The 26542-nt window shown below is 34.7% G+C and overlaps 1 protein-coding gene and 1 long non-coding RNA gene across 5 annotated transcripts; both read left to right on the forward strand.

Moving 5' to 3' along the window:
• The first annotated feature begins 1171 nt into the window (after nt 1–1171).
• LOC120181486 lies at nt 1172–3286 on the forward strand. 3 transcript variants are annotated; one of them, XR_005521762.1, is made up of 7 exons: nt 1172–1409; nt 1507–1551; nt 1737–2044; nt 2171–2221; nt 2439–2553; nt 2650–2697; nt 2785–3286. It is a non-coding gene; the product is annotated as an uncharacterized LOC120181486 (long non-coding RNA). The 3 variants fall into 3 exon arrangements; XR_005521761.1 differs by lacking the exon at nt 1172–1409 and having other exon boundaries at nt 1421–1551; nt 1737–1805; nt 1978–2044; nt 2785–3277; XR_005521760.1 differs by lacking the exon at nt 1172–1409 and having other exon boundaries at nt 1421–1551; nt 2785–3282.
• Nucleotides 3287–5060: 1774 nt separating this feature from the next.
• On the forward strand, nt 5061–25599 carry LOC120181505 (MADS-box protein SOC1-like). 2 transcript variants are annotated; one of them, XM_039186608.1, is made up of 8 exons: nt 5061–5089; nt 10795–10984; nt 12025–12100; nt 12445–12506; nt 12601–12700; nt 12792–12833; nt 12921–12962; nt 13048–13260. In XM_039186608.1, exons 2-8 carry the CDS (start codon nt 10803–10805, stop codon nt 13192–13194), a joined length of 651 nt encoding a protein of 216 aa, XP_039042539.1. In that variant the 5' UTR covers nt 5061–5089; nt 10795–10802; the 3' UTR covers nt 13195–13260. The 2 variants fall into 2 exon arrangements, with proteins under 2 accessions (XP_039042539.1, XP_039042540.1); XM_039186609.1 differs by lacking the exons at nt 5061–5089; nt 10795–10984; nt 12025–12100; ... (3 more) ...; nt 12921–12962; nt 13048–13260 and adding exons at nt 22996–23013; nt 23313–23509; nt 24459–24534; ... (3 more) ...; nt 25263–25304; nt 25386–25599.
• The last annotated feature ends 943 nt before the right edge of the window (nt 25600–26542 follow it).

Raw genomic sequence — 26542 nt, forward strand, 5'->3', positions numbered from 1 at the left:
ATTTTTTAATAGTAAATTGAGAAGTTACTTGTAAACAAAGGAGCCCTTTAACCTTAATAATTCATTTTATATATAATTTAAGACATGGAATTTTTTATCAACTTATTCTATTGTATCATAATTTTATCCTAATAATTTAAATTATAATTCTGAACAAATTTATTTAATTGCGAATCATTATATCAATAGTATATTTTTAAATTTAATAAACATTTACGAAATCTAACAGATATAGAGTTAAGTTACATTCAAGTAGACCCTTACGGGCTAAGTAATAACGACTTGATAATTACAAGAATTATTTAAATTAAATTCTCAATCGATTTTAATGTAATTAAAAAAATCATACTAAACGTTGCTGAAAACGATGATGAGGGCCTAAGGCTATGGGTTTCTAGGCATTTTTGGCCCAGCAAGACGGCCCAAAAAATTTATAAATTAGGACACAAACACTTTTATTTTGAATCTACTATATTTTTTTACAGTGCATAGTGATTTATTCTAATAAAAAATATTTTTTATTTAAACTTTTTACTTCGATGTAATCAATTTTAATTAAAAATAATATTTTATTAAAACTCGTCACTTCAAATGACGAATTTATAACACTATAAAAATTACCGTAGATTTTAAAATAAATTTCTACTTACTTTTTATTAAAAATAATTTACTTGTTCGGCTTGTTGGGCAAAAATGTACGTGGATTTCTATGCCAAAAGTAGATAATGGCAGCCCACTAAGCATCATCAAGTTGTTGGAACGTCAAATTAAATCAGGTCATGTTAGGATGATTGGTCGGCAACAAAGACCGACAGCGACCGGGCGATGAATCACGAGTTGCGTGTCATTTCATCCCAAATTATGACAAAACATGAACCTGTGCTTCAAAACGGGACACGGAGTAGCCTCTTTCTACGCAGTACGACAATGAAGCTGATACAAAGATATTTGCCCCCACGACGGATAGTGAAGGGCGCCGTGTCCACGTTATTTGTTGTCACTAAAAACGATTCGTGGCTAAATAACGCTCGAGACTTAAACTCCACCTGGCACAGTTCGAGCGACTCGATTTGCCATTTGTCCACCCAACCGGTTCTTAGTAATATGTTCCCATAGTTTTCTATATTTACTGATAGTATTCTAGGGGAAGCATACTACCTGTTGAAGTAAGTGTAGGGTGTTTACATCCATATTTTGTCTACTTAATGGAGATTGGTGGCATATAGCATAGATAAGTGAAAATGGAGAATATAGTGCATTTAGTTTAGTACCACTACTTGAGTCCAATTTATGTTCTTGTCAATGGATGTATTGATATAGGAGCAAGTATATTCTTAACAAATCAACCAACACCCGGTGCATTTTCTGAATTATTGGTTGCACCACCATTCTTTCTGGAATAATATCTCGTAATGAACATTTTGGCGTTTGATTATTTATGCTGAGATCTGAGTCTGTTTGCTTTTGTAATCCGTGCTAATAGTTGTTTTAACATATCTTTGGCAGGAAAATCCCTGGAGCTATATGGTTGAAATGGCCAAAATTGAATCGGTGAGTCAGGCATTGAAATTCCGCAAAGTTGAAACATACTTGTACTCTTTTTTCTTCTCATGAAAATACAATTTTATTTCGAAGTTGATAACCATGTCTTTATTGCCCCTCCTATGAGGATGCTTACTCCTGTGTTTCTATCTCCAATTCTCCTCGCTTATTAATCCATTTTTTTCATCTTGCAGCTATACCACATAAGCAGCTTGGAGGCCATGGACTTTCTGAATGAGTTTGTCCATGAACCCAGAACCCAGGTATTTCCAAATCATTCATGATGAGAAGTATTCTTGACTTCTTGTTACTGAGCCAACCGAGAGTAATAGTTGACTAGTAGAACCACACCACCTCTAATTCATACACACCGAAGGGTATTTATTCGTTTCTTTATGTTGTATTCTTTTAAGCTTTGAGTAATATCTCTTGCAGTGGCCGCGTTAAACTTCATGATTTTTTAAGGGTTCTGCAACTAAAGCCTTGTACACTTTCGGAAGAGGTTATTTGTCCTTACCCTGTCCGTTGACTTTTGCATATGGTTTACTTATGTATCCTACGTAATATTTTCTTGTTCTCATGAGTTTTTTCTTCATTATCTTGTATTGATTTTTTTTCTCAAGTACAGATTTTTGGGTTCCTTGATGTGGAGAAGAATGGATCAATTACATTTAAGCAGGTAGTTCAACTACCCATACCTCCTGTTGGACTTTCTAATTCTGTTCACTCGTGTCTTCTTTGTTAGCATCTCACTTTAGCATATTGCCACCTGACCACGTTCATCGCAGCATATTGGTGAAAAATGATAATGCAATGATCATGTTTTCCAAACGCAGCTTAAGCAAATTTTGCTTCCATAGATGGCTCACCAATATAGTTTTATGTCCTCCTGACAGTTCTTATTTGGATCAGCTCATGTTCTGAACCAGCTTCTCTTCCTTCAGGCAGGCATGTGAACTAGCCTTTGCTGAATGTGATGAGGATGGATATAACTACTGTACAAAGAAAGAAGTATGCGGTTCATTCTTTCTTTCCGTTTCCTTAGTTTGTGCATTTATGATCAAAAGATTAAATTAGCCTTTTTGTTTATGATTGCTTCTGGCTTAGTTCGCAGATATTCTTAGACGCAAATTTCCAGACCCGAATGATGGCGAGGTAAAGAAAAGAAACTATATAGGATTGTTTGTGAAATGTATTCATTTCAGACTCGATGAAATCTTGGTGTATGCACACCAATTGTAGGTTCATGGACTGTTTGGTCTATTCGATACAGACACTGACGGGAGAATGAGCAGAGATGATTTCCTGAGGAAGAACCCTTTGTTGATAGCAGTTTTCTCACCCAGATTACTGCGTAAAAAATTGTCAAAAGCTCGTGATAAGATGCTGGAGGAAATTGTTTGATGAGTGGACGTGCCATGGATAAGATATCCGTGTACTGTGTTTTTTTGCCGTGTTAACTGATTGTGGTGGGAAAGGATTTTGGTCATGGGACTACTATTACGGCCGGCGGCTATGTACTTTGCTCACACACCATCTATTGATTTTTATCAACTTTCCTCTTTTTCTTATTAGAAACGTGATTTGAAGGCAGTTACGTTACGTAGATAGGAAATTCCCGATTTCATACCTCACGCAAAATGTGTATGAATTGGAGTTTAGACAGGATAGATTAACGATAAGATGTTGAAAGGCACAAAGTCGAAATCGGCATTATTGATTGCGTGAACATTGTGCTTAGTTTGTAAGCCAAGTCTCTGTTTCCCTTCTTTCTTCCACTATTTTATAAGTTCTCACTAGGGGTGTGCAAATTCGGGTACCGGGTTTGCGGGTACCCGATTTTCGGGTACCCAGAACTTTCGGGTTGACGATTTCTCGGCCCGTGTTCCGACCCGGATGTTACGGGTACCCGGTAATCGGGTATCCGGATTTTGCGGGTACCCGGTAATCGATACCCGATACCTGGTTTTTAATTTTTAATTTTTAAATTATTAATTTAAAAATATATATACACAAATTTAAATGTTCGAAACTTCGAATTACATACTCTAATATCCGAACATAAAATTTAAAAGTTCAAAATACAAAATATAATAATGAATAATATAAATAATTCATTATATTTTATATAATTATATATATAATAAAAAAAAAAACTAACCGGGTACTCGGGTAACCGGGTACCCAGAAAAACTAGATTTTGTGACCCGGGCCCGACCCGGAAAATGTCGGGCCGGGTACCCGACCCGCCGGGTATTTTTTTTAGAGAATTACCGATTTTTTTAGATCCGGGTCTGCGGGTCGACAGGTCGGGTCAACCGGGTCGAGTAATTTTGCACACCCCTAGTTCTCACACCTATAACTATCTTTATCATTATATTTCAAATATTTTCTTTGAATTAACATTGGATATATTATGGTGATTGTTCACTTCATTTTTAAATTATGAGGCTAAATATTTGATCTTTATTCATAAAAAATATATATCATTTTGAGATTAATGATTTATCTCTTTAAAGATTAATCGTAATATAATAAATATATGTCCTTCTCACTAGAAAAGAAGGGCAACCTCACGAATTTATGTAGTAGAAAATAAGGCCGGGGGAGTGGTCCTTCCTCTGTCGTTCGTTTTTACAAAAAAACCCTTTTTTGGGGTTAAGGTTGTCAACAAAAAACAAAATATGGTAACCTTTTCGGTGAGCTTTCGAAACCTTATTGGTGGCTGTGTACGATGTTGTACGGACGACATTGACCTTTTTCTACACATTTGTTTCCCCATTTTTAACTTGGAACTTAGGGTAGCCGCTTGCTTTCTTTCCCTTTTAAAATCAACTAATGGGGAGAGAAATTCTTCCTATACAAGTATGTGTGTATGCATCTTTATTGTTTTATTTATTTAAATCCTTAGACTTTTCCAGCAGGTTGGGGTTTGTCTCTTCAAACTGTTTCTTTACGCTCTTTTAGTAAAATTTTCCATTTTCATGTCCCTTTTTTAGCCTCTGGGTTTGTATTATGAGTTTTACCAAAACAAGATATAAGGTTTCAGAAAAAATATTTTGTTTTAATATACAAACAACAAATGAATGCCTCTTTGCTTAGAAAGTTGATATACAGGTGGGGGTTCGAGGAAGATTGATGAACAAGGAAAGGTTGATATTTTTGGATTTGGGGTTTCTTTACCCTTTTCTTCCTTTGCTGCTTGCTAAAAATGGGTCTGTCGAAATATATCAATCAAAAAGTAATAATTTTCCAGTTTTAGGTATTCGTCTTTGGTTTTTTCTTTTCTTTTCCTTCCTGGATTTGCTTTCTCTTTCATTTATTAGCTTACTGGGTTTTCTTTTTTCTTTGGTATGTAAGTGTTTGGATGTCATCATTTCTCACGTTTACTTCTTCGAAAAAGCTGTACGATTGAAGTGATCGGATCATAAAAATAAATGCTTTAAATTGCTTTAAATGTTCGTTGAATTTTATAAATTTTGCTCTTATTTGCTTCTTCTTTCTTTCAGAACATACAACGAGTTCTGAGCTCCTTCTTGCTTGTTCGGTAAGGTTTTCTCCTTTCTTCCTCTCGTTTTCTCTTATGGGAGATTTGTTTCTTTTTCCCACAATCTTTTGGGTTTTTATCTTCAGTACGGTTTACACCAAAGTATCACTCGGTTTCCTCGTATCAGCATACGACTAAAAAAATCGATAAATTGTTCTATCTATTGGGAAATAAATAAGTAATTTTTCTATAACCAGATTAGTGAGAATATGAAATAAAAACGGAAAAATAATACCCGAAATTAATAATGGAGTTCAGTTAATTATATCTACGTCTCCGGATTGGTGCAGGTCTATTACTAAAGTGGAAAAATTTACAGGTGTTTACAAAACACTCACAAGAAAGCTCTCTAGTATTATGAGAAAAAAATGATTTAGGATGATTTTGAAGTTAAATGAGTTAGAGTATTTATAGTTGAAGCTTAAAGACTAAACTTTAAAAATATCATAAACTGCAGGGACTAAAGTGTAACTATCCTTTAATAAAAAATCAACATAATCATGCTTCTTTTTTGACTATTTTTTCGGTGCATATTCGGTGCAATAAATGCACCACTTTCCCACCGAAAGTTTCCTAACATTTTTTACTTTTTCAACAATCTTCTACTTGAATACTGATTTTAATCTGTCTTCACATCTCGATCAATACAGCAGCATTTCTGGTCTTGTTACTCTAGCATGCCAACTGAAGTTGAACACAAATGAAGTTTGTTCGTAGTCACCGTCTTTGTTAACATGTCTGTCAGATTTTGAGCTCCACTAATCTTTTCAAGTTTCAAAATCTCATCTTCCAGAAGAGACCAGATAAAATGATATCACAATTGTATGTGCTTCGTTCTGGAATGAAAAGACGGATTTTTCGCTAGATGGATAACACTTTGACTATCGCAATACAAAACATTGCTTTCTTATTTCTTACCTAATTCTTCCGAGACTATTTGGAGTCAAACCATCTCCTTGCTGGCTTTCGTAACAGCGACATATTCTGCTTCAGTTGTAGAGAGAGCAACTATCTTCTGATGTCAATATTTCCAGCTAAGTCAGCATCTACATAGCCTGTCAGTATCGTATCTCCACCTTTGAAATAAAGTGTTTTGTTTGTGGTACCCCTCAGATATCTGAGAATCCATTTGACTGCTTCCCAGTGTACCTTGCTCGGATTATTCATGTACCTACTAACAGCTTCCACTGCATGAGCAATATCTGGTCTAGTACAAACCATGGCATATATCAGACTTCAATTGTTGAGGCATACGACACCTTCACCATGTGTGCACGTTCTTCATCTGTCTTTGGTGACTGTTCTTTGGAGAGTCTAAAATGAACACAAAGGTGTACTTACTGGTTTAACATCTTGCATGTTGAGCCTGGAGAGTACTTTGTTGATGTACTCAGCTGATATAACATCAAAGTCCCCGACTTTGTGTCTCTCTTAATCCTCATCCCAAGAATCTGCTTTGCAGCGCCCAGATCTTTCATTGCAAACTGCTTCGAAAATTTTTGCTTCAAGTTTATAATCTCTTGCATGTCTGAGCCTGCAACGAGCATGTCATCAACGTACAACAATAAAATAATGAAGTTGTTGTCGAACTTCTTGATGTAGCAACAATGATCTGCTTGGCATCTGGTAAAACCACTGCTACTCATGAAACTATCGAACTTCTTGTACCACTATCTAGGAGCTTGTTTTAAACTATACAAGCTCTTCTTCAACCTGCATACCATGTTTTTCTTGTCTGCCTCATATAGATTTCTTCCTCCAAATCAACATGAAGGAAAGTTGTCTTTACATTTAACTGCTTAAGATGTAGATTTTCTGCAACTAAAATTTTCAATACCAGTCTGATTGTAGACAGTTTCACGACTGGAGAAAAAATTTCATTGTAGTCAATATCTTTTTTTTGTTGAAAACCTTTGAAAACCAATCTTGCTTTGTAGTGTTTGCTCCCATCGTGCTCTTCTTTAATCTTGTAAATCCACTTGTTATGAGCGCTTTCTTGCCTGGTGGTAATTCAGCTAATTCCTACGTCTGATTTGACATAAGCGAGTCCATCTCATCTTTCATGGAAGACTCTCACTTGACCGAATCCTCTACATGTATTGCTTCATCATAGCACTCTGGTTCACCATTGTCAGTCAGTAACAAGTAGTGCAAAGAAAGCGAATAACGCTGAGTTAGTTTAGGAATTCTGGAGGAGCGTCTTAGTTCTGGTGTGCCTGGTTCTTCTTGAACTGTTTCAGTCTGATCTGAACATCATTTCCAGAAATCTCCTTGAACTCAGCAAATTCCTTTGTTTCAGCTTCGATATTGGAGCTACTTGATTCTATGGTTGACTTATCTTTGTACATCACATTCTCATTGAAAATGACATCTCTTCTTCTGATGATATTTTGATTTTCGTAGTCCCAAAACCGGTAACTGAACTCATCACCACCATAACCAACAAAGACACATTTGTTGAACTTGGCATCAAGTTTACTTCTTTCAGCAGAATTTCTGTGTACATAAGAAATACAACCAAACACTCTTAAGTGTGAAATGTTTATTTATTTCTTGCTCCAAACTTCCTCTGGTATTCCACCATCCAAAGGAACTGAGGGCCCACTGTAGATCAGGTAAGCTGCAGTGTTGATAGCTTCAGCCCATAGAAATTTGGGCAAGCCGTCATATATCCTCATACTTTTGGCACGTTCATTCAGAGTTCTGTTCATGCACTCTGCTACACCATTTTGCTGTGGTGTCATGAGAACTGTTGTCTCCATCTTGATCTCATTGTTTGCGCAGAAATCTCTAAATCTCTTATTTATGTACTATTCTCCATTATCAGACCTCAACCGCTTGACTTTCAGACCAGTATTGAGTGTCTTGCGGTGTCATGAAGGTGACATAATATAGTGAGCCTGCAAGAGATGGAACTGGAGATGATCCCCATACATCAGTATGAACCAACCTAACTTTTCAGCCTTGGGTGTCTTGCCAATCTTTGCAAAACTGAATTTCTTTTGTTTGCCAAAGATGCAATTGTCACATAGTCTGACATCTATATTCTTTAGATCCGGCAGCTTCCCTTTTGACAAAAGTGTCTTCATCCCTTTCTCGCTCATATGACCAAACCTTTGGTGTCATAGGTTTGATTTTCCATCAGCATCTGCTACTGCAATGATATTCTCTAAATTTGAGGTTACATAGAGAGTATCAGTCTTCTTACCACGAGCAATGACAAGTGTTCCTTTGGTAATCTTCCATTCACAACCTGAAAAGATTGTATTATATCATTCTACATCAAGTTGTCCTACATAAATCAAATTTCTTTTAAGGCCAGGAATATGTCTCACTCCTTTCAGCTTCCAGGTGGTCTGGTTTGGCAACTTTAATCGGATGTCTCATTTTCCAACGATCTTCAAGGTTTCATCATCAGCTAGATGAACCTTCCCAAAATCACCACTGACATAGTTCTTCATGATTTCTTAGCATGGGGTAGAGTGGAAAGATGTCCCTGAATCCAAGATTCATGATTCAATCGGACTGTTGACGCTTAGAATCATGGCATCATCTGTCTCATCTGTCATGTTGGTAGATTCCTTTGCGGTAGTATCCATTTTCGGTGCTCGACAATCTCTTTTAAAGTGACTATTCTTGCCGCAATTATAACAGTTGAAATCTTTCTTTCATGTTCTTGATTTTCCCTTTTTAGATTTCGATCTGCCACGGTTTGAATTTCTTTATGAAGTTCTCCCTCTAGACTCCGTGTGCAAGGCTGAGGAGCTTGATGCTTCACCCGATTCTCTCCGTCAAATTTCTTCACTCAATACCAGATCCCGAACATCGTCGAATTTCAATTTACTGTTTCCGATGTGCTGCTGACTGCTGTAACAGTAGCATTTCAACTGTCTAGTAGATATGATAAGAGAATTAAAACTCGAACTTCATCATCGAATTCAATTTACACGAAACTCAACTGGGTTGTGATTATGTTAAGTTCATTTAGGTGTTGAGCCACTGATGCCTCTTCTGTCATCCACAAATTGAATAATCGTCTCATCAAGTGAACTTTGTTTGAGGCCGATGGCTTCTCATACATACTGGAGAGAGCCGCCATAAGACCCGTCGTGGTCTTTTCCTTTGCTATGTTGAAAGCAACCTTGCGAGATAACGTCAGTCTGATAACTTTGAGGGCTTGTCTGTCGAGAAGAGCCCAGTCTTCATCCTTCATGCCCTCTGGTTGCTTTCCTGAGAGAGGTTGATATAGATTTTTCTGGTACATAAAATCTTCAATCTGCATCTTCCAAAAGCCAAAGTCCGCACCATCGAACTTCTCAATTTTCATATTCTCTTCGTCTATAGACAATGTTCTCACTCGAATCTGGCTTCGTTTGGATCGTTTCTGATAATTTCTGCGAACCACCGTGTATTACACCTCCGTCGATAAATTCGTATCGTCGACCAAATTTTCACTATTCACTATTTACGTGAATAGTAAGCTCGCAGAAAACTGACAAAATTAATCACCAAAAGCTCTGATGCCAGTGTTGGGAAATAAATAAGTAATTTCCCTATAACCAGATTAGTGAGAATGCGAAATAAAAGCGAAAAATAATACCTGAAATTGATAACGAAGTTCAGCCAATTATGTCTACGTCTTCGGATTGCTGCAGATCTATTACTAAAGATGAAAAATTTACAGGTTTTTACAAAACACTCACAACTCACAATAATATTTATAGTTGAAGCTTAAGGACTAAGCTTTGAAAATACCCTAAACTGCAATGATTAAAGTATAATTATCCCTTAATAAAAAATCAACATAATCATGCTCATTTTTTACTATTTTTTCAGTGCATATTCTATGCAATAAATGCACCACTTTCCTACCGAAAGTTTCTCAACATTTTTTACTTTTCCAACACTATCAAGACCAGACCCAATATATAAGATTTAGTTCTATATTTTTCTCTGCAACAGTTACTATTCTCTTAGGCGATTTTCAAATTTATTGCGTTCATGGCAGCGGTGGTGTTCGACCACCGTCCTACCATTTTTAGTTATATTTTATTATATTTACTATAATAATATTTTTGGCCCTTTATCTGTAAACGGTATCATGACTATTAGATTTTTTGGACTCTTGGTATAGATTTTTTATTGATTTTATTATCAGTTTTTTCTAAATACATGGTTGTTGCTTTCCTGTGGTATAGTTATTTTGTTCGGTTGTACAAGACGGTTAGTTTGTTATCGCATATATGTGTTGGATGAGATTACTCTTAATGAGAGATTTGTCCGTTAGTCTTTTTGGTAATTCTTCAAGTTTTTTCTCCTATGTGTTTGATGCTTAGAGCTGTTGGTAGGTCTAGTTTATGTACGTCTAGTTTATATACGTCGTTACTTTAATATTTAATAGTTTTGTTTATAGGTTATCTCTAAACTATCATTGTTATTTTTTTATTTTCGATAGTCTCGACTGTATTTGTTCAGTCTGTAATTGACAAGACGATACGACTTTCGATAAAGAAAATTTACTTGTTATTTTCAAAAAAGAAAAAGGAAAATCTCTATTGTTTACCACTCTTTTCACCTGCTTTGTCCTCTAAAACCCTTGAAAGAGAACAACAAAAAAGGGTTTTCTGGGTTTTATTCGGCTGGATTTACTTGGTGTTTTTGCAGTTAACTATAGTGCTGATAGCTTCTATGTGTTTTGGTTGAAGGAGGTGAGATGGTGAGGGGAAAGACTCAAATGAGGCGCATAGAGAACGCCACAAGCAGGCAAGTGACTTTCTCTAAGCGTCGAAATGGGCTGCTAAAGAAGGCTTTCGAGCTCTCGGTTCTCTGTGATGTTGAGGTTGCTCTCATAATCTTCTCTGTCAGAGGCAAGCCCTATGAATATGCAAGCTCTAGGTAACTTACGCTTCTCACTTCAATATGCCTGTCACCATTGTTGTTTCTTCATACGGAGTTTCCAAGAATCAAAGTTAAATTACTTAGACCAAAAACTAATTAAGCTGGCATCAGAGTTGTCCATTTGTACTATTAAGCTAAAGACTAATTAATAAACAACAGCACATTCGGTTGACTCAGTTAAAATCTAACTTGTATAGCTTCATCAAATCCCCCTCCCAGAAAAAAAAAACACAACTCTAATACAGTGACACTATTTCAATTTAATCATGCTAGACTAAAGATTTGTTAACTTGAGATGATTCAGCCTTTCCTAAAGTAGAATGGTGACTTTATTTTTGGCTTTTGATGCAATAAGTAACGATTGTGCTACTTTTGGATATATATTTGTTTTATGTTAATATGTTTCAATGTGGGGAGTAGCATCATCACTCACTATGAAAAGTTACTCTATGGTTGAACTTAGTCTTCTGTAAGCACTGTTTGAAATCATGCAGCACCATTTTGATCTTATGATATTAATCCTGCTAATTATGGACTGTCGTAATATCCAAACAATCTCCCTTCGCAATGGACATATCCATTCCTATTTGATAAGCACATGCAACTGTTGTCCCACAGTAACACAATTATTTGCAGACAAAATTACAAAGGAAGCTAAATGTCATCACCGTCTCCGTATGCTCTTTTACATTGCTGGGAGAGTAAACGTACAATGACCGTGCTTTTTAAAGCTGTTGGTCTGTTTTTTATTGCATTTTATGAGCATACATATGAATCTGTAAGCAGAAAGAAATTAAAGATTTTTTGTTGTAGTAATGAAACGTTTGATATTGGTTTTCGTTGTTGGTAGCTTGTCCTTTGTTTCATATTTTCGTAATATCGGTGATTGATTATGTTGTCTGTTGTTTGTACTGTTTTGTATTGGTTGTATGTACTATTTTTCCTCCGTTTAGGATTATGGAAGATTTTAATGAGACATATAATTAGGGTAATGCTTATTCGTTTATATTAATAAAATCATCTTGCCGAAAAAAAAGCATGCAGGAGACAATCGAACGTTACAGGAAACATACGAAGGATAATCGAGTCAAGCCAACTGAAGAAAACATGGAGGTTAAGCTTTCTCTAGCCTTTCCCTCCACATATTTATTACTCAGCCAAAGATTACCACTTTATGTGAAAACCCTAATCTTTTCGCCAAGTAGAATCCTACGCACGTCTTATTCTCTCACTATGTATAAATTCGATCCAGCAGATTCACCCTGCGGCCTGTGCTTAAACACTTGTTCGAATATACATCCATTAGCTAGCCATTACCCTTTATTGCAACCACATTGCCCATAGAACATGCTGGTTTGGATTGGTTATAAAGTGTATTTATGTGCTATGACACGGTCAAGTATCATACTGATTGGGGTTTCGTTTGCTTTTCTCATTCACGTTGAGTGAAATGGCAGCATCTGAAGATTGAAGCAGAAAACATGCTGAAGAAAATAGAGCTTCTTGAAGCTTCAAAACGGTATATATATGCTGCTGCCTGCTTATTTATTTCTAGATATACCTTAGACGACTGAACAAAGATATTGAAATTGAGGTGTCTGAAAATGCCTCAGGAAGCTACTGGGAGAGAGTTTGGGTTCATGCACACTTGAAGAACTACAACAGTTAGAAAAGCAGCTGCAAAAGAGCCTGACCTGCGTCAGAGCCAGAAAGGTTGATGATGGGAGCTATTACTATTGTGTTGTCTCTAACATCCTACAAGAAAAATGAACATTAAACACGTTAACCCTTGTTTACTTTTCAGACCAAAGTTTTCAAGGATAAGATCCAGCAATTGAAAGAAAAGGTATGCCTCGGTGTCCCCTATTCTGAATGTCTTATAACATAGCGTATATATACAAGCTTTTAATAATTTTTTGCCCCAAAACCTCAGGAGAAAGCCCTAGCTGCTGAAAATGCAAAGCTTTGTGAAAAGGTAAGCCCTTAGCCCTCGCATGCTTACTTTGATACAACTGAAAACAAAAAAAAAAACCATTTCTTCTTCATTCTTCTTCTTTCAGTGCGGTATAACGCCATGGGAAGGATCAAAGGAGCGGAGAGAAAATGAAGTAGCAAGCGATGAATGCAGTCCGAGCTTGGACGTGGAGACTGAATTGTTCATCGGACTCCCAGAATGGAGGACTAAACGCATCCTGCAACCCAACTGATAGATGGGGTTTTGCCAACTTATAATAATTCCCATGCTTATGCTGCTATGCATGGCATCAAGTTCATTTAGTAAGCCTCTTTGTTGGCATTAGCATTTAATAAAAGTTCGTTTAGCAAATGTAAAATTGCTCATTGACAAAAACTCCCTTCAAAATGACTTCAGGTTCTCGCACCTATATATCCTTATTTAGATAACGCGACATGGCATGGAAATGATCCAATATTGTATTGACCTAAGATTTTCTATATGAATATTGCTTTATATTTTATTTTGAAACTCATACGAATAAGTTGCCTCCTAAAATTACTAGTTTTATCTTCTTTTGATAACTCTTCCAAACAAAAAAGTTATAGTAAATGTTATGATTGTGTCAACAGTTCTTTTGCTTCAGCTGATATCACCATTTTTTTAGTTAGAATCGATTCTTCAGAGCTCCTCGCGAGTTGTTTTTCTTCAGAGTTCCATCCCTTTTTTTGTTCTTTTCCGCTTCAATGAGAATTTTATCCTGAATGTCGGGTTAAATGATTAAGGGGGTCATAAGTAAGATTCCTAATATAATATATCTCTTTGATCTTGCCTTTCCCTATTATGTACTTATTCACGTGATACTAAAACTTATTATCTTATGAATTTATCATACGATTTTAGTAGTGAAAGAAAATTTAATTCTTCTTAGAATACTTAAAGTTGGGCAGTTATGTCTACGATGTGTGTGTTTTATTATTATGTTAAAAAAATCTAAACATATAGTTAAACCATTATAGTATATTCTAGGCGTCATTTTAAAGAAAATTCTAATGACCATCACTAACGACGAGAATCATTAATTTAATTTATAAAAATTAAAATTCTAAAGGGTTCAATGTCTAATTATAATTAGTTGAAAATTTAAAGGTAAATTATTTAAAATAAAAGGTAAGTTATATCAATGACTACCTAACTATTACCTCCTTTTATTTTGATCACCATTTTTGAAATACATTCAATTAAGCCACTTCTCATTAGTATTTAAAGCAAAAGCTGATATGACAATTAAAATATTTGATATTATTACACATTTGGTCCATGTTACTTATATATTCTATCAATTTGTTCTTAATTTTAATAAATTAAAATAAACTTAACCCTCAAATCAAATGGTGCCAATATAGTGTTTATTTATCTTATTCTTTTAATTTATAGGAAAACAAACAAGAAAGAAAAGAAAAGAAAACTTACAAAATAATTTGATTTCATTTTTGAGAAATTAAAAAAATCAAACGCTTTGATTTAAAAAATATATCCATATTAAGTAAAAACAAAATTTAAACTCTTAAAAATTAGTCCAAAACAATTAGATTTTACTTATAATGCAACGAATTAGCTAAAAGTAAAGTTATAATACTTAGATATCCGAGTAATAAAAATAAATATTTTTAAACAAACAGTCCAAAAATAATTACAAAATAAAATAAAACATCTAATTTAAACTCCTAAAATCATTGAAAGATATAATTTAAAACATAAATTTGTCACACCAATTGTCTTGCGTGTATCAATGTAAAATATAATATTTTAAGCTAAAAAACGAAGAACATGAAGAACCGTTGGCACGTCTCATCACAAAAATTGACATGTTTACTTTACTTTATTATTAGAAATAATAAAAGCTAATAAAGAGAAAAGAAAAATTGTGCTCGCTGGCATTAAATCGGATTCCTCTCCAATTAACTACTTTGGTATATTTGAGGGTTAAATTTATTTTAATTTATTAAAATTATGACCAAATTGATATAATATATAAGTAACAATGATTAAATGTGTAATTATATCAAATATTTTAACTGCCACATCAGCTTTTCCGTTAAATATAAACGGCAAGTAGTTTTACTGAATACATTTAAATAGTGCTTGAGTGACATGATTAAAAAATTTAAAAAATGATGGTCAAAATAAAAAGGGGAAATAGTTAGGTGGTCACTAGTATAATTTATCTTTTATTTTAAATAATTTACCTTTAAATTTTTAACTAATTTATAATTATACGTTATGTACTTTAAAATTTTAACGTTTTATAAATTAAATTATCAGTACTTATTATTAGTGGTGTTCATCGCTACTCGTCGAACTTGAAAGAATCGTCCCAATTTAAATAATATATATCTACCCATCTTCATGCAAATATACTCAACACAAATAAATACCAAAGACATGCAGGAAAAAAATATCTGAAGGAAAAAAAATACCAAAGACATATTTCAGACCTCACACAAAAGAAACATGGATTGGAATTTAGATAAGATAGATCAACGATAAGAAGTTGAAAGGCATAAACATGAATATATTCAGTGGTGGATTGAGAAAATATTTTTAGGGTGGATACACGTATGTTAATAACATAAAATTTTAAATAGGACAAGTACAAATAAAATTTCAGTGTGGGTATTATATATAAAATAAATAACTAATCGAAGAAAACTTAAATTTTAAGTAGACACCATCAATAAAATAAATAACTAGCCGAATAAAATTCAGATTTTAGTGTAGACAAGTGCCACCTGACCAAAAAAGTAGACACCATCAATAAAATAAATAATTAGTTGAAATAAAACTCAAATTGCATGAAATTGTGCTTAATTTTTAAGCCAAGTCCATGACCGGTTTATTTGCCCTGTTTCTTCCACACAATTTTATAAGTTTTCATACATATAACTTTACTTTTATTATATTATACAATGATCATTCGCTTCATCTCTTAATTGTGAGATCAAAGATTCAGTCTTTATTTATAAAAATAGAACACATTTTAAGATTTATTATTTGTCTTTTCTGGTGACGTTCATAACAAAGGAAATTTATCCTTTTATGAAATCTTGTTTATCTCTTCCGATCATTATTATCAGCAATGAAAATTACGATTGTTTTTAATTTATATAAATATTAATATGTTATTCAAAATTGTTAGGAACATATTTAGAAGAGAAAAAAGAAGGAAAGGAAAGAATGAAAAAAGTTGGTACAAAAATGGGCCAACCTCACTAATATATCACCTCAAAGATTTACGAGGTAGAAAATAATAGTTGGAGAAGTGAATGTTATCTTCCTCCTTATGTTTGTTTTTACATCAAAACCTTTCTTTCTGGGTAAATTACATCATTCCTCATTAAACTATACTCTCTCTTATTTTCCTCACCTAACTTTCAATTTTTCTATTTTGCTCCCTGAACTTTACAAATTGAATCATTTTGCTCACTCTATCGTTAACTATTTAACCGTGTTATGACGTGACACAAGCATCAAAACGACTTCGTTTTGAAAAACTCAAATATACAGAAAAACGACGTAGTTTCAAATCTTATATTGGAAGTTCAGTGAGTAAAATAGGAGAAGGAGTAAAGTTTAGTGAGGACTTGTGTAACATATCATTTTTCCTTTTCTTCTTCATTTTCTCTTCGTTGGCCACCGTGTCATTTTCATTCCGGCCTCCATCCACCATCGTTGTTGGTGGCCGTTTGGTCCCAAATTTCATGGACTGATTCATCTCGACCCCTTGAGTTTGAATATGGTGATTGTTTCATTGGAAAATGTCCCAAAACTCATGAATCTTGACTGAAATGTTTCGGCTTCCTCATTTTCAATCTCAAAGTCATGGACTTTGGAGCAACTTCTGACAAAATAGAAGACTTATTTGAAATCACGATGTCGAGGCAAAGCGACCCATGGAATTGGGACCAAACGACCACCATCTACGACGATCGACGGTGGCCAATAGCGACATCCGACCACCTTATTTTTTGTTATTTTCTCAATTATTTTATATTAAAAATAATAATAAAAATGTCATATCATCCAACCATTAGAGAGAAAATGAGGGAGTGAGCAAAATGATTCAATCTGTAAGTTCAATAAGCAAAATAGAAAAATTGAAAACTAAGTGAGAAAAATATGATAGAGAGTATAGTTCAGTGAAGAACATTGTAATTTACCATTTTCTGTTATTATTCTTAACAAGGGATTTTTTACCCAAAAATCACCCTAACAACGAAATATTATCTGTCATGCACCCTTTCTCCAAATATTGCTTAATTAGCACCCTTTCTGATAAAATGTGGATCATGAAGAATTATCCATTCCATTCATTCTCTTTAAAGAGTAATAGAGCTCTGAGGCATTTACTCTAGTTTCATTGTTCTTTGTTCTTTATTCTCTTTGTGTTGTTGCCTATCTTGGTGGCCAAAAGTAGTCATACTTGTGTTTGCACTTCCATACAATAGTCCAACCTTGGTGGCTTGGAGTAGCCACGTTGGTGTTAAAAGTTTCTGCATCCTAGAAGTCTTGAGAGCTTAGTTCCAACCTTAGTGAGTTTGCATGCTCACTAGGCTTGGGTAAGACTTACTTAGTCGTAGAGAAGACCCAGAAGTGTTAAAAAGCGTCTAAGGCCACACGACCCATCAGACCTTAACTTTGATATTACGACAGTTTAGGCTTGATGCCTTCCCGGGGTTCTGTCCGAGTTGGCCCTATGGTGGAAAGACGCAGATCATGAGGTACGTCTTCGCGGGGCTCTATCCGAGCTGACGCCACGTTGGAAGATACATATCATGAAGCATGCCTTTGCGGGAAAATCTGACACATACACGAAGGCGCGCATTATGAGGCGTGCCTTCCATTATTAACCTTAAAGAATCCTCATCTCTACCAGAAGAACCTCTTCGTGAGCTAGGTGCGGATGGTGCTGAGGTTGGACTATTCGTTGAGCCAAAATCACTGTAGTTCAATATGGACTCCGATGATGATGATGTAGATGAAGTTTCCCCAAATATGATACACACAGAACCTCCAGCACACATGTATGAAGCTGACTATGGTGCAATGTACGGGCCAGAATTTACGGATATACCTAATTTTGGTGACTACGGATTTAACTCATCAGTCAATGATGGTGAGTTATATATCAGAATGGAGTTTTCATATAAAGAAGAAACAATGATTTCAATTAAGAATTACAACATTCGTAATTATTTTCAGTCCAGAGTCGACGATCCACGACTAAAAAGTATGTCTGCTACTGTGTCCAACGTGATAAGGATGCAACTGGATAGTTCGTGTATCGAAGAGGAAGAGGAAAAACAACATATGGGAACTAACAATATACAAATGTCCTCATACATGATGTGCTATAGGGATAAACCAGGACTATCCCAACCTGAACTCTGACATTATTTGCCAAGCCATCATGCCCTGGTCAAAGCAAGCTCACATAAAGCTATTGCGGTACTGATTTCATCTATACAATCCCAATATGGGTACACTGTCTCCTACAAGAAAGCATTGAAGGCAAAGCATAATGCCATTAAAAAACTTCATGGCGAGTGGGATTTATCTTACAACGAACTATCAAGTTGGTTTAGGGTAGTGCACAGACTGAATCCTGGGATAATATTCGACTTCGAAACTTGTCATGCATACTACAATGATTGAGTGCTTCGTGATTGATGCCAATTCTACCTGCTTTTTTGGACTTACCCATAATGCATTAATGTTATGAAATATTGCAAGCCCGTGGTTCAAATTGATGGACATTATTCTATGGAAAATACAAGCAAATTTTGTTATTGGCAGTTGTCGAAGATGTTAATCACAACATTCTTCCAGTTGTCCAAGATTCTTGGGCTTTTTTCCTCAAAAACTTACACTTACATATTGTCACGAGGGAAAAATATGTGTCATTGCAGATCGTGGAGCTGAGATCAAAGAAAAAATGAAGTCTTTGGGTCCAGTGTGGCAGCCACCATATGTCCAACATCAGTACTGTATCCGACATATTGTTGTAAACTATCAAGGTATATGATTTGAGTTACCCCATAGGTAATGAGAAAGACCCAGATGAGGTTCAGAATTAACTTCCAATTGTACCAAATCTGTAATTATTAAGGGAGACAGGTCGTCCAAAATCCACTCGAATTCATTATGATATGGATATTCGAGAGACGTCCAAAGAAAACAAAAGATGTGGGCATTGTAAAACCTACGCCACAATAGGAAAAAATGTTCATTTCTTTTATCATCATGTAACCGTTAATGTTGTGACGATGTAATTGTTGTTTATGAAGCCTCAGTTTGTGTTATTTCATTTTTGTTTACTTTTAATTAATGTGTTACTCAAGTGATGGGTTACTCAAGTGAAAATTAAATAAAAACATTACAAACTAAATAATAAAAACAATTAAATACAAACATTGAATGCAAACTTACAATTCAAACAATTAAATAATAAAAACATTAAGAAACAAAACAAAATAAAAGTCATAATTAAAATAAAAACATTAAGAAACAAAATAAATAAAAAATCCATAATTAAATAAAAACATTAAGAAACAAAAAAAACAAGTCTATCAATGTCTGCGTCTTGAATGTGTTCCACAGGGCGGTGGCTGTTTATTTCGATGATGATTTCTTCGTATAAGTTATTATTCATCCTCATTCTCATTATCATCATCAGCAGCAGCAACATCAGTAGTAACTACATTTTGTTGATGAGGGACGGATGACAATGTAGTACCTCTATAAAATAAGGACCTTGGAGGTGTATGACTAACCATTTCACCGCTTATAGAAAACTGTGAAAACTACAAAAACATCAACATCGATGAATGCAAAAATTAAGCCAGAGGTTTCTGTGTCTCTGGTGAAGCATCACCCGCCAAATAAGCATCATATGAAGACCACGCTGGATCTATAAGTATCTGAAATGGCTACGGTGGCATCGAAAATGACTTCAGTGCCATTTAAAATAGTTGTGGTGGTATATAAAACGATTGCAGAATATAAACCGATGTATACGATGGCAACTATGATGGTTCCGGTGCTGCAGCTGAGGATGAGCCGGAAGCACCTCCGGAAGCGCCTGCTCTCTGTCACGAGTCGGGGGATGATGATGTTGTGACGGTGGACGCTTTTCTTGACGTTGATGAATGCTCCTGCCTCGTGTTTCCTTGAAAAGTAGGAACGTCTTCCTGTTCATGTTGAACCATTAATAATAGTCATCTGCAACCAAATAATGATTGAAATAAATCAGCCAGTTGACATTTTTTACACCGTCTATCGACGTTATACATATTGTCGAGATTCCTAGGTGCTTCAAGAATAGATTGTACGAAACCAAATTAGTGTAGCAAGCGATCAGTAGGATGTCACTCGGCAATTATAACATATCAGAATGACCGCCGCCATCCATACATCTAATGAGCCACTCAAGTGAGGTGAGATGTACTACCTCATTTCTTCAGTACAATAAGGAGCTCATTGAAACTAAAACAAATATATATAATTTTTATCAAAATAATATTCTAATTATATAACGATAATTAAAGGTAAATAATAAAACTTAAATATATACCTCTGTACCAGCCTTTTGATCGATGAGTAGTCGAATTTCTTCCAATTCGTCTGGTATATAACAATGATTTTTCCTTATATATGACCATCTATTCAGTGTAAAAAATTCATTATATACTTAATTTTTTTTATATAAGAACTTAGTATTGAAATTACCTCTACAATATCGGGAAGACTAACAGGTTTTTCACGATCGGATATAAAAATGGCTTGCGATACCACGTCCAACACTACAGAAGAAGGAGACATATGCTGATAACATTTTTTCGATAATCAGTTGCTCGACACATTTCTCTATACAGAGATGCCAAAGCCGCGGAGCCCCAACTGAATGAGCTGATAACTCGAAAATTTACGAGATGACACAACCACATACAATTAACTTAGTTGCGAGATTTATCGGCCATCAAGATCCCTCATATGAGTTGTAATATGCGAGACCTAGTAAATATTTTATTCTGTTCCTCGGAACAATCTTCGTTCAACTGTTGAAAATTTGTAGCCACCCATGATAATTGTATCCGACCACTGTTGAAATTAGGCGAGATACCTCCAAGATACTCCTGACACAAGGAATGTCAATCACCATCTGCCACACTAGAAATAACATCCCCATATACCAGAAGCCCCAAATGTATAAAAACATCCTCCAGCGTAATAGTGTACTCCCCACATGGAAGAAGAAATGTGTGCATCTCTGATCTCCATTTCTCAATCAGTGCAGAAATAAGGTTGGGTTCAATGTTACAATACCCTTCATATTTCGATATGTCACCGAATCCAGCCGAGGCTAAATACGACCAAACACGACTCGGTATCTCAAACTTAACGTTACAAATAAATAGATCTAATATACGATCATTCACCTAATTAAATAAATAGTATACAAATTAAATATAAACTAATACTAAAAAAGTAACTAAATAAAACATTCAAAATAAATAAAATAACAAAATTTAAAATTATTATTGTATCGAAAAAATGACTCGAGATATGATTCTTATATAAATGCAGCAACCCACTTGTAATTGTATAACTACAAAAAGTAATAAAAAAATTAGTGCAATTAAATATAATAAAATAATAAACTATTAAATGATTATAATATAAAAAATTAACTTCTAAAAATGATAACTATACCTTCTTAAAACTTAATAGAAGGGTAGATAGAATGAAAAAATATAATATTTTTATTTGCGGTGTGAGTGTTGAAAGGGATGGGTATTTATAAGGAAAGGGGATGGGGAAGCGGATGGACAGTTGGACGGTATTTATGGCGGACAGATGGCGGACATTTGAATTTAAATAAAAGGCACGGATCATAATTTGTGCCTTTTTCCAGCTCGGATGAAACCTGGCGAAGAAGCGTTTCATGATTCGCGCATTCCAAACCTCGTGAAGACGCGTCTCATGATCCGTGTCTTTTTCACAGTGACGTCAACTCAAACAGAAGCCTACTAAGATTTTCTTTATGATATGCGTTTTGTTAAAAAAATGTGTTATCAATAATATTTAGAGAAATGATGTAAGTCACGTAACATTTCGTGTTGTTTTTTAAAAAAAAATCATACTTACGATGAGCTTTCTAAACCTGATTGGCTGTGTGGTACGATGTTGTACGGACGACATTGACCTGTTTTAAATTATACGTTTGTTCTCTCATTGTTTTTAGATTCGAACTTAGGGAAAGTGTTGCTTTTTCTTATGATTTCCCACACACAGATGTTAACTAATAGGGAGAAAATTCTTAGTATTACCATACATATATTTTGTTTATTTGAATCCTTCACACTTTTCCAGCAAGCTGAGTTTTACTCTCACTTTCAACTCAAACTATTTCCGTACTCCGTTTTCATGTATGTTTCAGCTATTGGGTTTGTATTATGTGTTTACCAAAACAAGAAATTAGGTTTCAGAGAAAATATGTTATTTTATGGAGATTGTATTAATATATAAACAAATAAATGCCTCTTTGCTTAAACGGTTGATAAATAGGTCGGCGGGTGGGGGTTGTGGAAGATTGATGAATAAGGAAATTTTGATATTTGTGGATTTTGGGTTTTTCCCTTTTCTTCCTTTGACGATTACTAAAAAAAGGGTCTGTCTAAATCAAACAATCACCGGTCATAATTTTCTAGTCTTGGATCTTCTGGGTATTCTTCTTTGGTTTCTCTTTTTACTTCTGGATTGCTCTCCTCTTTCATTTATTTGCTTTCCGGGTTTTATTTTTCTTTAATGATTAAGTGTTTGGATGTCAACATCCCTCGCGTTTACTTCTTTGGAAAAGCTGTATGGTTGAAGGGATCGGATATTAAAAATAAATGCTTTAAATTGATTTAAATGTCCATTGAATTTTATAGATTTTGCTCTTATTTGCTTCTTCTTTCTTTATTTTATTCAGAACATACAACGAGTTCCTAGCTCTTTCCTTGCTTGTTTGGTAAGGCTTTCTCCTTTCTTCCCCTCTCTCTCTTTTTTTTTAATTTATAAATCCTTTCTTCCTCTCGTTTTCTCTTATGGGAGATTTGTTTCTTTTACCCAAAATTTTCTGGTTTTTTTTTCCTTCAGTACGGTTTACACCAGATGAACATTTTGTTTCTTGTGTCTTGTTTTCATTGAAGCAATCAAACCACCAACGTATCCCTCGGTTTCCTCAGCATAAGAAAATCTCTATTGATTTACTTGGTGTTTTTGCTGCTATTTATAGAACTATAAAGCTGATGGCTTCGGTGTTTTTAGTTTGAAGGAGGTGAGATGGTGAGGGGAAAGACTCAAATGAGGCGCATAGAGAACGCCACAAGCAGGCAAGTAACTTTCTCCAAGCGTCGAAAGGGGCTGCTAAAGAAGGCTTTCGAGCTATCGGTTCTTTGTGATGCTGAGGTCGCTCTCATTATCTTCTCTGTCAGAGGCAAACCCTATGAATTCGCAAGCTCTAGGTAACTTGTGCTTCCTACACATACACATACGCATACACATACATACGGCATTTGCAAGCTAGGGTGGTTTGATTTTACAAAAACAAGTTGATTTGATGTGGCATTATTGTTTCTTCATGTGGAGTTTCCAATAATCAAAGTTAAATTATACTTTGAACAAAGACTAATTAAGCTGACATCAAAGTTTTCCTTTGTACTATTAAGCTAAAAAGACTAATTAAGAAACAACAGCTCATTCAGTTGCTTCAATTGATATCTAACCTCTATAGCTTCACCAAAACCAAAAGACACAACTCTAATACAGTGACACTATTTCAATTTCAAGCATGTTTGAGTAAAGATTTGTAAACTTGAGATAATCCAGCCTTTCTTAACGTAGAATGCTGACTTTATTTTTGGCTTTTGATGCAAGAATTAACGATTGTGCTACTTTTGGATATGGATTTGTTTTATGTTACTATGTTGGAATGGAGAGTTGCATTATCACTCACTATGAAAATTTACTCTATGGTTGAACTGTCTTCTGTAAGCAATGGTTGCAATCATGCAGCACCAATATAATCTTATATATACATATGTTTAGTTACAATAACCTTATGATATTAATCCTGCTAATGGACTGTTGTAAATATCCAACCAATCCCTTGGAAATGTACATATCCATTCCTTTTTTGACAAGCATGCAATTATTGTCTCACAGGAACACAATTGTTTGCAGACATAATTACAAAGGACGCTAAATGTGTCATCGATTTAACATCGTCTCCGCATGCTCTTTTTAGATTATTAAGAGAGGGAACCATAGTTACCTGCTGGATAGTTCTCTAGTAATCATGCAATAACCGTGTTTTTTATGAGCATGCATATGAATCTGTAAGCGCAAAGGAAATACAGATTTTTTGCTGTAGTTTTCCCTAATGAAACGTTTTCCATCGGATACATTGCTTAGCATGCAGGCGACAATCGAACGTTACAGGAAACATACCAAGGAGAATCGAGTCAAGCCAACTGAAGAAAACATTGAGGTTAAGGTTTCCTTTCCCGCGTATTTATTACTCAGTCGATGATTATCATCACAGTATGTCAAAACCCTAACCTTTTCACCAAAACTGGATCCAGCAGATTCACCTTTTGTATTTAACCCTAACCTTTTCATCAATTATAATCCTATATATGCCGGCTTGGATGGTTTTAAACTATATTTATGTTCCATAACACGGTCAAGTATCTTACTGATAGGGGTTTTGTTTGCTTTTCTCATTCACGTTGACTGAAATGGCAGCATCTGAAGATTGAAGCAGAGAACATGCTGAAGAAAATAGAGCTTCTTGAAGCTTCAAAACGGTATAAATATATATATATGCTGCTGCCTGCTTATTTATTTCTAGATATACTTTAGAAAGACTGAACAAAGATATTGAAATTGAAGTGTCTGAAAATTCCTCAGGACGCTACTGGGAGAGAGTTTGGGTTCATGCACACTTGAAGAACTACAACAGTTAGAAAAGCAGCTGCAAAAGAGCATGTCCTTCGTCAGAGCCAGAAAGGTTGGAAATGACAACTATTACTGTTGCGTTATCTCTAACATCCTTAAACATGTTAACCCTTGTTTAATTACTTCTCAGACCAAAGTTTTCGACGACAAGATCCAGCAATTGAAAGAAAAGGTATGCCTCGGTGTCCCCTTGAATATATGTCTTATAACACAGCGTAGATATACAAGCTTTTAATATATCTTGGTAAACAACCTCAGGAGAAAATCCTAGCTGCTGAAAATGCAAAGCTTTGTGAAAAGGTAAGCCGTTGTTAGCCTTCGCATGTTTCCCTGGATTTAACTGGAAAAAAAAAAATTTCTTCTTCGTTCTTATTCTTTCAGTGCGGAATAACGCCATGGGAAGGATCAAAGGAGAAGAGAGAAAATGAAGTAGCAAGCAATGAAAGCAGTCCGAGCCCGGACGTGGAGACTGAATTGTTCATCGGACTCCCAGAAGGGAGGACTAAACGCATCCTGCAACCCAACTGATTGATGGGGCGTTGCCAACTTATTATCCCCATGCTTATGCATGGCATGAAGTTCATTTAGAGAGGCTCTTTGCTGCATTAGCATTTAATAAAAATTCATTTAGCAAGTGTAACTTTGCTCATTGAAAAAAAAAATCCTTGAGAGCATCACTTCAGGTTCGCTGTGCTAATATATCCCTTTCTAGATGAAGCTGCATTGCATGGAAATGATTCGATGTTGTGTTGACAGTGTACATGTAGGTAAGAAAGTTCTACCTAAGATTTACCGTATTAGTATATCCTCATTTTTTTTGGGCAAAAGGGTACTTGAGGCCCTTATATTTTTTCCAAAAAAATCAATGTGGCCCTCGATATTTTTTTACACTCAATGTGACCCTCGAACTTATAAAAAAAACCTAATGTGGTACTTTAACTAACGATTTCTCTCTTTAAACGTCACGATACTGATATGGCGGTCTATAGAGGTTGGCGATGTGATTGATAATATGATAGATGAGTTAAATTGGATTTGTTTTTCAATTTAGAGAATCAATTTGATTTTTTAAAGTTTAAGGGATTATTTAATTTTTTAAAAATAAAAATATTATAAAATTCAATATTTAATATATTTAAAAATTAAATATAATAATACCAAAAATAAAAATTAAATTATTCAAAAATTAAAATATATACTATTAGTTTTTATCTCGAATTTAACGTGACTTTATTTATATAAATCTAAATTCGTTCATCATACACGAATTTTATTTTATACATTTATATCCAATTATCATAAATTCTAAGTATCTTTCTAAATTCTATTTACCAAATTTTTATAAAAATGAATTAAATAAATATTATAAAGTATTATTAAAAAATTAAAATTTAAAATTATGAAATTAAAATTTATATATAAATTATCATGAAAGTATATAATTAAAAAATAGTTATTCAATTAAGATAAGTAATTTTAGTAAATATAACATGATAGAAGGAAGTAAACTTCATCTAAACTTGATCTTATGAAAAAAT

This window comes from Hibiscus syriacus, unplaced genomic scaffold, assembly GCF_006381635.1.
Source record: "Hibiscus syriacus cultivar Baekdansim isolate YM2019G1 unplaced genomic scaffold, ASM638163v2 tig00112528_pilon, whole genome shotgun sequence".
Lineage (NCBI taxonomy): Eukaryota > Viridiplantae > Streptophyta > Magnoliopsida > Malvales > Malvaceae > Hibiscus > Hibiscus syriacus.